At 34.5% G+C, this 13,235-nt stretch overlaps 2 protein-coding genes across 2 annotated transcripts; both read left to right on the plus strand.

The window, feature by feature from the left end:
- Window positions 1-9,468: 9,468 nt before the first annotated feature.
- Window positions 9,469-11,755, plus strand: LOC106300819 (myb-related protein 308-like). The gene is made up of 3 exons (XM_013737052.1): window positions 9,469-9,829; window positions 10,455-10,584; window positions 10,911-11,755. The coding sequence occupies exons 1-3, from the start codon at window positions 9,697-9,699 to the stop codon at window positions 11,476-11,478; spliced, it is 831 nt and encodes a 276-aa protein (XP_013592506.1). The 5' UTR covers window positions 9,469-9,696; the 3' UTR covers window positions 11,479-11,755.
- A 408-nt stretch (window positions 11,756-12,163) lies between these two features.
- Window positions 12,164-13,150, plus strand: LOC106298145. Its single transcript, XM_013734226.1, has one exon. It carries the CDS (start codon window positions 12,164-12,166, stop codon window positions 13,148-13,150), a length of 987 nt encoding a protein of 328 aa, XP_013589680.1.
- Window positions 13,151-13,235: the final 85 nt, after the last annotated feature.

Below are 13,235 nucleotides of genomic sequence, written 5' to 3' on the forward strand. Positions count from 1 at the left end.
AAATAAAAAGGTAAAGATATTAAAAATATTCTAATTAAAATATGTAAAATTTAATATAGTTTTAAGGAAATTGTCAAAATAAAAAAAATTACACATAAAATAATCATGATTTTTGTTAACTGGACGGATCATTATTTATATGATATCGCACACGAAAGAAAAATTTATGTTTTTAAAATTATCTAATTAATTCTATACTCATTTTTTTATATTTTTTATATGATACCACACATTCGTAAAAAAAAATAGATAGTTTAAGATGCAAAAAAAAATATTTACTTAATGAATATAATATGAACGAATATTACAAATACATCATTTAATAAAATAAATAATTAAAAACTGAAAATTCATATCCGCGCTGGTCAGGGTCAAGTGTTTGTTAAGAGAGCATAAAGAAAAGCTGAAGCTAGGCTCAGCATCAGACCTGTCTCCCGCCTTTGAGCTTGTTCAGTGTTACGTTATAGGAACTAGTGAATGGTCCACACCGTCTATGAAGACTCGCCTCATACCTGCTTAAGCATATGATTCTTTATCGAAACCAGGGAGAAGATTCCCGCCGTCATCTGATTCAATGGCTGAAACCAAGAAACACACGAAAGAGTGTTTACTAATGCAACTTTACAGGACAGAAAACAATAAAAAGTAAAACATCATATAACAAAATAAACCATTTTTGGAGAAATATTCATCTGAGCTGAGAAGCTGCATCAGTCTCCACAACACCATTATAAGGTGGGTCTCTGAGTACCACCGACAGAGAAAACATAACCGAAGCAACCATAATAACCTCCAGAAGTAGACCCATCGTTTTCATCATTCTCAAACTTGGTCTCATATTGCATCCACTTCGCTAGACCCGGTCTGAGTATCTGAGTTGATCACTAAGTAACCTGCTGCATTCGAGTTCTTCTTTGCACGCTTCATAGGGTAAGACTTAGAGTTAGAAGGCAGGTGGAGAAGCCGGGCCGGATCCTAAAATGAGTATTCGGGTCTCTAAAGAAAGACTTGAGCATAGTTAGTGTGGAGTGACGACAGAGTTCGGGTGAAGTACATCATGTGATGTGTCTTACAGAAGAGAGATAGGCAGTGAGTACGTGGCAGAGACAACGACAAACTTCGCTACGACTTTATGAAACACTAGCGGTGCGCCGGGTTTACGCGCCGGATTTTCAATTTAAAAAATGTAATTTATAATGTATACTTTTTTGAGGTTTTATTTAGGTGAATTGCCTACCGTCATATGTTTTTGTTTCAATGTGAGTCTGCGTAATTTTTTTTTATATTTAGTTGCGAATATTTTAATTATGTAAATTTTTGAAAGTTTATTTGTCGTTTTTTTGTGGTCAATGTTCAATGTGAAGTTTTATTAGTGTTTATTGAACGTGACGAATAGTGATGGGGTATCTGTATATTTAGAATGTGATGACGGTTACGTTTCCACTGAATGGGTATCCGTTATCTGCCGTTTAGATAGTAAACTTATTGACTGAGTACTTTTTCTCTGCTTGTTAATTTGTTTTTTCATCCGAGATAGAAAATGGATTAATTTTATTAGGTTCATGGACTCGAGAAGGGAAATCAAAACATTGAACTGCATAATATAATTAAAAAACGAAAACAAATTTCGTTATCTGCTTATAGTAAAAGCACGTTGCACAGCGGACGTTGATGTCGTCACGGTGATAGTTGATCATTGCCCTTGTCGTTGCGTATGCAGTAAGGTAAGTGTCTAGGGTGGTTACGTTAATTCCATGCAGGGAACGCTTTATGTTTTTCCAGCACCTGTCTGCGCGGCCCGTGTTCTGTCTCCAACCCAGCTTCTCCATCATTGCTTTTCCTTCTTCCTCTTCAGCCCTGGATAACATAATCATTCCGTAAAGGTAGATTCCGTTGTCATACGAATCTTGAGCTGCGATTTTGAGATGGGACAGTCCCACCGTGGTATTGTTTTTGTGGAAGTACTCCTGGATTCCACGGATACAATGAGCCTCTAAGTTTCCTGCGGCGAGGCAAAGGTCCATGAGATCTTTGTACCTTCTCAATGAAGCGAGGGGATGAATGGTGAGTGGTCGTAGGTTGATGTTTTTGTAGACCTGGGGCTGTGCTGCCGCTATTGCCAGTCTTGGACTCGCCTCCATGATTCTGCGGACTTCTTTCCGGGAGCTTTTAGCGACACGTGAGATAATATCAGTCTGAATATCTTGTGGGAGGCTTTCGAGATAACAAACTGGTTAAGCTCGGAGAGAGTAACTGGTTCAATCTTTTGGGCATGAACAACTTTCGACGACCCTGATCCTGCGTCTTTTCCTTCACCTGGCAAGCTGCAAATGACCAGGAAAATTACAAAAATCAAAACTAAAGAAGCAGACCAGAGATTCAGTGTAACTTCAAAACAACAAAGCGCAGATGTTGGAAAGAGCCATCGTAATCTCAGGAAATTCAACAGACAATGATTTCTCTTCTCTCTGGAGCTGTGAATCTCACTTCTGTAGAAGGGGTAAGCAAAAATAGGTCGATCTAGGGGTCGTATTGAATGAGGCGAGGTGGAGTAACCACAGATTAATGTGGACTAAAGGAGAGCAAAAGGAAGAGTCGTAGCGTCCACCACTGCATTGGAGTCTCTAGCAAACTCTAGACGATAACTAATGGGCTTTCAAAATTGAAGGAACAAACAAAATCAAAAATACGGAAGGCCCATTGAAAAGACAATGCCACGTGTATTTTTTCCCCCAAGGAGTGAAAAAAAAGCAGCTTTATTGGTATAGATTACCATCTAAATTCGTCGTACTAATTTTATTATTGGACTGACTCTTTTTTTATATTAAAAAGTTTGTAGATAGTGAAACATTCCATGTTAATTTGTCTGTCCTTTTGGTCTATCTTTATATTTGAAATACTTAAATAACAAAAATAGAAAGAAAAAAAATCAAACCACTTCTAACTCCTCATAAATTTCACTAACTACTTAATTTTTCAATGTCATCATCTCTCTTTTTCAATAGAAACAAAGGTAAAAAAAAGCTAATAAATATTTTTATTTTTATTTTTTTCAAATATCTTTAATTTTTCCACCAAAATCTTCAAAATTCTAACAAAATGACCATCAAAATTGCACCAAATCTGAAATACCTCTAATCTTCTAAAACCCCTAATCCAATAAATCTCCCTACTGACATTTAGAAAGTTATAAACATGCTAGAATAAATTTTAATAATAAAAATTATTTTGTAATTTAGAAGTCATATGACTTATAACAATAATTTATGGTTCCACTTCCACATAATTTACGACGAACAAAAAGCTAATAAAGCTATAATGAGGAAGATGACTATATATGTGTATGAGTGTGTTTTTGAAAAAAAAAAATTGTTTGTTTTTATAGAGAAAATTCAATGAATTTTAACTATACATAGATACGATATCGGACCCTGCTACAAGTTATTAGATGATAATGATATTGTCAAATCGTATAATAATTCTAAATTATGGGTAATACTTGATGATTAAAAATACACAAATTGTCTTGGTGCACATCTGTCACATAGTTATGTTTTTAATTTGTAAAACTTTTTTTTCAAAACACTAGATATATTGATTCTTCACAAATACAGAGGAGGTGGGATGCGGATGTGAAATACAGTGCCAGCGGTGATAAGTGATACCCCGGAAACTAGACCGGCCAAACAATTGTTTCCCGGTAAAGAAGCCCTATGACAGGGAAAAACAATTTACTCAAACAAAAAATTACCATTAAAAAAATTGAGAAACAGCAACTGAAATCCATCTAAAGAAAAACGACCCTAAACCAGCAAAGATCAAATTCCAAAAAAAAGATAAATCGTTACCAATGACAAAACACAAAATTATTTTGAATTTCTCTAATTTTTTTTTAAAAAATGTTAACCATTGCAGATGTCCTAATTCCTAAATACTATTTCTTTAAAATAAATCAACAAAACTAAGCGCTGTCAAAAAAAAAAAAAAAAAAATCAACAAAACTAAGCAGCTATATATTAGTTTATAGGAAGTAAATCAAGTCTAAATCTATGTCGACAAGAGTGTTCAGAAATCTAATTCCTTATTCAATGGTATATAAAATTGTTGTATTCCTTCCATCTATCAATTAATCCGGTTGTTGTAAAAAAAAAAAAATTTAATCCGCTTGTTGTAAAAAAAAAATCAATTAATCCGCTCGTGGTTTCATAGATTTCTGCGGAAACAAAATTTACATGCTTTTGACTTAGGAGTTATCAAAGATCGCCATTCACCACACACATAAAAAGGTTCATTTCTTAAAATCCAGTAGCATATACCTTGTATCAAGGGCATGATTAATTCCGATCTTTTAGTCGGAGTTTTTAATTCATGATTTGACATTTTTTTGTTTGTTTTTTTTTTACATTTTTTGGTTAAAAGACGATTTTTATATCTCTTAATTAATAGACGATTTTTTAGTTTTTCTTAAATAAAAATTCTAATTAAAAAATTGGGGTTAATCATGGTTTCTGATGTATAAGTTCTACTGGTACACGTACGGATATATCATTTTCGTGTCACACGTTGATACAACACAAGGAACAATGGTAGACGATTTGGGAACTAAAATGGAAAGACATAATAATTACACGCCATGCTTAGAAAATAAAGACCAAAGAGGTAAGAAAGTCTAGTCTATTTTTGCACTGAAGATTGTTAATGTCTTTCCGTATATATTTTTTTTTATAACACTGATTTATTATGACATTCTTTTCTGACCAGATTTACTTGCACCATGTTGAACATTCTTTGTAAACATTTTTTCTGTAGTCTGCATTAATAAATTGTTCTCTCCGGGACTTGAAACCTGAATTTCCTGTAATCTGCAAAAAATTACATAGTCTGAAATTCGAACCCCAAACCTGGATGTAGAAGCTTTTAAACTTTAACCACTTGGCTATGGTGCTTCCACTCCATTTTTCTTCTAATAATTGGTTTCTTCTGGGATAAGAGATTTTTGATGGAAGCTCAAACTTGTTTTCAATATCTATATAGTATGGTCAAGCATGTATCATTTTAACCATCTACAGAAACGAAATATAAGTAAAATTGTAGTTGGAAGCGAATTCAACACGTACCAAGTTTATTATTATAGATATGTACGTGGCGGTATTTCTTTTTTTTTGACGACATGTACGTCGTCAGTACGTGGTGGTGTACTGGTGTTAGAAGCTAGAATGTGGATAACGTTATCGTGTCTACTATGAAGAAATGTGAAATACTGAAATATTATCTACTATCTTTTACAAAAATCCAATAACAAAAAAAAAGTTAAAATGTTTAGATTAATTAAACAAAGGTTTAGCAGTCATCAACTCAAATCCTGTTAAAATATATACTTTCCAAACAATAGTTAAATTATACGATTTGAATCTTGTATTCCGAGACGTACGAATGTACGGACTAGAATTTCACAGTCACTAAAAACTATGGTCAGATCTACTACAACGTATATCTGCCTATGAAACTAATCATCAGCTGAAAAATAGAACTATAATGTCTCAGTTAAATATTATGAGGAACATTATAAAATCAACGGGTTTGTCTATAATTCATAGTGAACATATACTGCTTTATTCGTATCAATATAAAGTAAGATTTTTTTTAAAAAAAGTACGACCTTGTTTGAGCATTTAATCGGACCCAGCCACTTTAATATTCCATTGAATCCATTGTCAGATTATAGGAAACAACAAAGTCGAAGTAAAGTGAAGCCTGAAATGTAATAAGTTATCGGCGATCCTTGCGCGTTTACACCGTGATGACTGCTTCTTTCCTCGAAGGTTCTTGACGTCAGATTTATTATTTAAGAGATGTTGACGCTATGTAAGAATTTTCAAACCTAGATCGTTATAACAAGAATTTAAACGAATCCATCTGTGTTTTTTTTTTTCAAAGCGCGTGACCTATTCGGAAACATGTTACTTAAGCACGTGAAAATTGGAAACAACATGCATGTCGTTTAAAAAAAACAAAAAAGATAGATTTTTTTTAACTCGTCTGACGTTCGTGTGGAGTTTGCAACAACAAGATTATTTTTATCCTTTTCTTAAGTGAACGAGAGATTGCGCGGACTTGAATGTAGTCTGTCATTCTTGTCTAACAGAAATCAATCGCATTATTTATTGCGATTTTAACGCTCTCAATGATTTTAGATCCATGTTTTTTATTGTTATTGGCAGTAGGATTTTTCTAAATTTCAGATTATTCTGAATTCAGTTAAAAACGCACCAATAAAATGAGGTATCAGTTTTTATATTTCAAAATGCACATTAATATTCAATATATAGGTTTAGTTAGAGTAATAACATTTGTCTTTGTTTTTTTTTTCTCTTTTACCCCTTTCACTTTTTATTTTCCTTTATTTTGTTTCAAACCGAAATCCAAAATAATTGCTAGTGGGATGCGAACAACTAAAGTGATATTAATTTCTAAATACTGTTAAAGTTAAGTAGCCTTGCTAATTTGCTATTTAGATGCCAATATTAAATCGTATTTAAGTTGGAAGTCATAATAAACTCGAATCTAACATGGTATCAAAGCTCAGATTCTAAATACCCTAAACCCCTAATTAATATAACCATATCCGACCGGGTATAAAATGTCGTAATTGACTCGCTCGACCGAGTATAACTGTCTTAAAGTTTCAAGGTTTCTGGCCGATAAGAGCCATCATCTCGAGAAAGAGTATTAGGGATATTATATCTCGCATCGAAAATTCTATGGGATATTAAGTAATATATAAAGGGTTAGGATCAATCCATTAATCACCAATTAGTTTTAAGTTGGAAGTCCATGATAAACCTGAATCTAACGGTATCCAACGTAGTTAAGCCACTCGCAAATTCATGTATCATACCTGACTATACACACACATACATATATATAGATATCCCAAAATGTTACATTTGATTTCAAAGATCACAAGTATGAATTTAAGAATTAACCGACAAAAAAACGCCAGGGACGCAACGACATTGTGCTAGAGCCATTCATCTCTATGACCCTAACGTGAAATATCTTGGCGAATAGAAATCCATGAGCTGCAAGGCTACATAGTAGTAGAGTGTGTGTAGACCACACAATCGTGAAGTGAGCAACCCAATCACATCAGATAAGAACAACAAACAGTGATGCCCATAGTGATGCCACATAATATAATTTTCTCGACAATTAAGCACCTCATACTACTTTAAGAATACGAAAATAAATTTTAAACGTGGTCCAAACACACAGGACTCCAAGATACAGAGAAAAGTCATAAAATAATACATACACACACGGCCTTGACTTTTGTAACCTACAGTCGGTTCGCTGATGATATATTTTACAAAATCCATAAACAGTATCGTTTCGACAACATGAACTCCACAGTGTCCATACTCCATACAATACCTACCTTACGGATGCCATTGCATACAAATACAATACACATCGAGTACACATAATATGCTCACACATACATAATGTCAAACCATCTAAAAGTCGCGTATAAAAGTGAACGAATGTAAATTTACGTGATAGTTTTCTCACTGTACATTTCACAAAAGAACAAGTCATCGCTTTCAGTACGTAACGTTATTGGTTTTTGTCTGAAACAGCTCGGGCAACAATTACAGGCATATGTTTTTCAAAAAAAAAAACAATTACAGGCATAGAATAAACAGAATTTTCAATATAACAGCATATATATTTTGTTTATTATTCCGAAAATCGTTGATAATTATAAAACTAAAGATAAGATAGTGTGTATATGAAAAAATGAAAGCTACGAACCACGTCATTACAAAACCAAAGCAACAAGATGTAATTCACAAGTGAATACTCGACAGATGGACAATGTCCTTTGGCAGTGGAGGGACCATTCTCCGTTCTTGATATTTTCTTCCATATTATGCATTTTAAAATTGCAACATAGTAATCAACCTTAGGCAACATTATCGGTAAAGGCTTTTAATTTTTTTTTTCTTTTTTTTTTTCCGATTAAAAAAAAAATAAAAAAAATAGAAACGAACCAATCGCGGATCGTCACGTGTCAGTGGGATCCGCGAACAGTACAAGGACCAAGCCAAAATGCCTTTTATTTAACGACTTCTCCCTCTCGGTTTTGGTGTTTTTGTGGATCCCTTCCGCTTAAAGACCAAATTTTATGCCCGATAATGTTGCCCTTTAAACACCATTATTGGGTTTCTAAAAATAGATTTCTTTCAAAAAAAACAATGTGTGGTTCCACCAAACCATAAAAACCAGTCTTCAAAGTCATGAAATAAAAAACCTTTGTGGTGGGTTTTTTGTAGTGTTTGCGGGTCCTACCGACACGTGGCGGCCTGCGATTGATGCGTTTTTTAATTTTTTTTTTAATCAGACAAAAAAAAAAATTAGAAACCCTTAAATGGGTTTTAGAGATAATGGTGTTCTTAGGCAATTGGTAAATGTAATAAATTTAGTTGCTGGAAAAGAAGAGTCAAAGTTATTTAAAATGTAGACTCCACGTACTGCGTAGCTCACAAAAGAAAGACTAACTAGACATAACTATTATTATGCTGTTTTCAATTTGAGAAGCTACAGTATCAAATAAGTGTTTGGCGCTAGAGTGATTCGTTCACACCAAACTATATGTAATGTTAAACTATAGTCTAAACTATGGTACTAAACTACACCTGGTTTAAACTGTATTCTTCAGTATCATCCGAAACAAGATTTATATTAGTCTGTATAGTGAGTCAGCACAGTCCAATAAACATTGATCTTAAGTTCCATTTTTTCCAAAATTATATATAAATATGCCTCAAAATAATGAAAAAGATGTTATTTATTTAAGTTTTTAACAAAATATTTAGAACTTACAAAATCTTAGAACATGATTAACCCGGGTTCTTAGAGTGGAGTTCTTAGGGGAAGTTAGAAACCCACTCTAAGAATCCGGGTTAATCATGATCTTAGATCCATCCATGTAAGTCAGATATTCAAAATCTTATCAAGCTATGGAATAGTTGGAGGACGAGTAAAAGCCACTTTTGCTCAAAATACGTAACAAAAGGAATATAGAAACTATTTCAAGTATTACGAAAAAATACTATTTCTCAAGTTCTGATAAACAAGAAAAAAAAAGAATTTCTCTTTAAGTTTGATCAAAAGAAAATATTTTAGCTTCAAAAAAAAATTATCCTTTTAAGTTTTACAGTGTTAGTATTAAAAATAATCATTTGTAGAAATGTGATGTGAACACGTTATAGCCTATATGTGTGACTTAACCTCTTGGAAAAATCATGTTTACATATACCGAAAAATTATATTAACTAAAACAATGAAAGGTATATCAGCATCAAGATACACATTAAAGACAAATCCAACGGTTGAAAATAAATTAAAGAAAGACCAAAAGCAAGAAAGAAGAAGGAAATGACTATATATACACACCCATAGACATCTCTGTTCCTCACTCGGAAAAAGTCCATTCTACTTGTATATTAAGTGAGAGTGTGTGAGAGCTTCACATAAATAATTGAAAGTCCTCTTAGTAAACTCATATCTAAAAAAATAAACAAATAGTTACAGTAATCAATAATTCACTTGTTTGGTCATCAACTCATCATCATCATCGTGACCAGAGTGAAGTGATACGTGGTGAGATCTGACTGGTTCACCGGAGATAAAATGGGGAGGACGACGTGGTTTGACGACGATGGGGTGAAGAAAGGAGAGTGGACGGTGGAGGAAGACCGGATGCTCGTGGCTTACATCAACGAATACGGTCTCGGGGACTGGCGTACCCTGCCTAAGAGAGCCGGTATAAATCTATACTTACGCTCTATATATGCATACATTTTGTTTGTGTCTCTCTCAAAGCTAAGATCTATAGACTCCAGTTTCTGTAGGACCAAGGATCTTGTTTTGAGCATGTTTTGATTTTTATTTTTTTTGTTGGTTCTAACTTTTCTCAATCATGTACAGTATATTCCATTGTCTGAAGTATTTAACAAAAATCCATATGTATACATATTTTTAAAATCGATTTCTGGAAACATATAATTAGCTTATGTAATCAATGATCTATGCGATTATTATATTTTGTAGAACCTTCAACCAGATTCTATTGATATGATGATATGATCATAATGGAATATGTAAACCCATTAAAGCCAAGGATTTTCCTGATTACTTTTTAATCATGATTTTATTACTATATTCAGTTCTCTAAAGTGTAAAGGTATGGAAATTAAAATATATTTATATCCTAATTTTACCCAGAATCAGAAAGTTTATGTGATCATGTTTTCTCCTCTTTGTCTGATGGAAAAAGGTTCACATGAGGTTCAATATATTTCTTCTTTAACTTATTTGCTTTGCCACTATATTAAAGTAAAAATTTCACCTAATTTTTGTGATATATTTTTTTTCATAAATGGAAAAAGGTCTGCAGAGATGTGGAAAGAGTTGTAGATTAAGGTGGCTGAATTATTTGAGGCCTGGAATTAAAAGAGGCAAGTTCACTCCTCAGGAGCAAGAAGATATCATCAAATTTCATTCTCTTCTTGGAAACAGGTAATTTAATGTGTGATTAAATCCAAACCAACCGAACTACCTTGTCTTTTAGGACACCATTACTGGTAGTCCCTTAAAGCATTCTTTAGAGGAGAGGGGTGAAAACTGAGAAAGAAAGAAAAAGAAAAAGTCATTAATTAATGGTTGTCACTTACTCTCCAGCGACCAGAATAAAAAAAAAAAACAAAACAAGGGATTCTCTTTCTCGTTCTCTCTTCATCCTACGAGTAATGTTGCCCTTAGTTTTAAAAAAGAAAACAAGAATTGTGTAATATACTATTATAGATACATTATTAAAGTAATGATTATGCATATAATTACATCAGGTGGGCAGCAATAGCAAAGCAAATGCCAAACCGATCAGACAATGACATAAAAAACCATTGGAACTCATGTCTAAAGAAAAGACTCGTTAGAAGCGGCATCGATCCCATGACCCATAAGCCAGTCGTCACCGTCGCCAAAGCCACTTCCTCCTCAACGACGGCGTCTCTAACACCGACTCCATCTTCGTCCTCTTCTGCTACTTCTTCCTCTTTTTCCTCCACAAGCTCTGCACGTCTACTTAACAAGCTTGCTGCTGGAATCTCGTCCAGAAAACATGAACTCGATAGGATCAAGAACGTCATCATGTCGGAACCAAGACAAGCCGTCGAAGAAGACGAGATGATGATAGGCAGCAAGGAAGTGACTGGTTGTTCCATGGAGATCGATGAGAATCTGATCAGTACGACTTCGTTTGATGAGTTTTTAACGTGTGACTTCACTCCTACGTATACCCCTGGCTTCGTCGCTGCTTTTGATGACTACTCATTAGTTGAGCCATATAATCTATATCAATCTGATTTCTATCATGAGACCAGTGATGATCAACTTGACTTGTTCCTCCTTTGAAATTCACTCTCTTGGAGAAGTTTTTTCTGGATGTATTTTTTTTTTGTATCCGTTAGTTCAATGTGACGAAAGAGAGAGGTTTCTGAAAAAAGCAAGTACTCATAACTCATAAGTACTATGAGTGACATGTATGGTCAATGTTTCTGAGTTTTGACTGTTAACTTCCCTTTTTTTAAGTCGATGACCTCTCTGTTCGGCATGCTAACCATGAGCCCTACATCTACATGCACATTTGGAGTTTCTTGCATGAAATTCCAATGAAAACTATCCCATCGAATTTTATATTGTTATAGGTTTGCTAGTCATAAAGGTGTGTAGTTGAAACTTTTATTTCGACGCATTAAGGATTCCAACAACATATTAAAAATTAGTATTAATAATGATATAGCTGTTACGAAAGCAGCCACCGCAATCGTTGAAAATAAAAAGATGTGGGGGTCCGCTGCACTATTTGTATAGTAAATCCTACTTTTTAACTTCTATATGAACGATCGATTCGATCGTTTATAAATCATACCTCAACCTCTTCTCTTCTACCTAATAAGAAACTCTCTCTCTATATATCAGTCTTATTATTCATACGGGTATAAAATTTCGCTCTTAATTAAATTCCTGCGATACAATAAAATTCCAGTTTTTTTTATAACACGTTATCAGCACGATCACTCTGCGATTCGAAATACAAATGGAAAACGTAGAGAAGCTCCAATTTCCAGCGTTAGACATCACTGGTACCAACTACATTTCATGGGTTACAAATGTTGAACTTCATCTTGAATCTCTTGGTCTATCCCAGACCGTTAAAGAGAATAATCCTTCAACGCCTCAAGAAAAGGCTAAATCGGTGATCTTCCTTAGAAGACACCTTGATGAAAGTATTATTTATGACTATGCCAACATGAGAGACCCTAAAGAGCTATTGAAGTTTCTGAAAGATCGTTTTGATCATCAGAAAGACATAACACTTCCACTTGCTCGGGATGAATGGCAGAGTCTGAGATTCCAAGATTTCGACAAAGTGATGAATTACAATTCTGCTGTGTTAGGAATTGTGGCCAAATTGAGATACTGTGGTGAGACGATCACCGAATCTCAAATGCTTGAAAAGACATACACCACATTCCACAAAAGCCATATCACCCTGCAACAACAATACAGGTTGCGGGGATATACCAAATTTTCGGAATTGATTGTAGCTCTTCTCATAGCAGAAAAGAACAACGAGCTTCTGATCAAGAACCACATGACCCGTCCAACTGGTTCTAAACCGTTTCCTGAAGCAAACGCATTAGATGCGAAGAAACCACTAAGGGAAAATAATACCTTTCGGGCTCGCGGTCGCGGTCGTCAAAACTACCGTGGACGACGACGAAAGTACAATCCAAAAGATAGGAAGTCATTCCAGTGGGTCCGCTCTGAACAAACCCCTAAGGGCAAAGAACACCAAGGAAATACCTCCCAGAAGCGAGAAGAAGCTTGTTTCAGATGCGGTACTAAGGGACACTGGTCTCGTTTATGTCGTACCCCTGCACACCTTTGTGCTCGATATAAGGAGTCCGTCAAAGGGAAAGAAAAAGAAGTAAACTTTGCGGAACACTCTGAGGGTACAACGCACCTTGATGCGTCTGACTTTGTGAATGATTTCGAGGAGACCGCTATCACGGAAGTTTAAATGCCCATCATGTGACTCTTGAAATTCCACAATTATACCATAAATAATTGTTGTTTGTGGAAGATTAATGTATAATTATTGTGTG

This window comes from Brassica oleracea, chromosome C6, assembly GCF_000695525.1.
Source record: "Brassica oleracea var. oleracea cultivar TO1000 chromosome C6, BOL, whole genome shotgun sequence".
Lineage (NCBI taxonomy): Eukaryota > Viridiplantae > Streptophyta > Magnoliopsida > Brassicales > Brassicaceae > Brassica > Brassica oleracea.

Excerpts from the sequence above, each read along its gene's own strand:
- LOC106300819 (XM_013737052.1), top strand. The coding sequence starts at position 9,697 with ATGGGGAGGACGACGTGGTTTGACGACGATGGGGTGAAGAAAGGAGAG. Across the intron at positions 9,830-10,454 it reads TACCCTGCCTAAGAGAGCCG|GTCTGCAGAGATGTGGAAAG; the intron begins GTATAAATCTAT and ends AAATGGAAAAAG. Across the intron at positions 10,585-10,910 it reads CATTCTCTTCTTGGAAACAG|GTGGGCAGCAATAGCAAAGC; the intron begins GTAATTTAATGT and ends TAATTACATCAG.
- LOC106298145 (XM_013734226.1), top strand. The coding sequence starts at position 12,164 with ATGGAAAACGTAGAGAAGCTCCAATTTCCAGCGTTAGACATCACTGGT.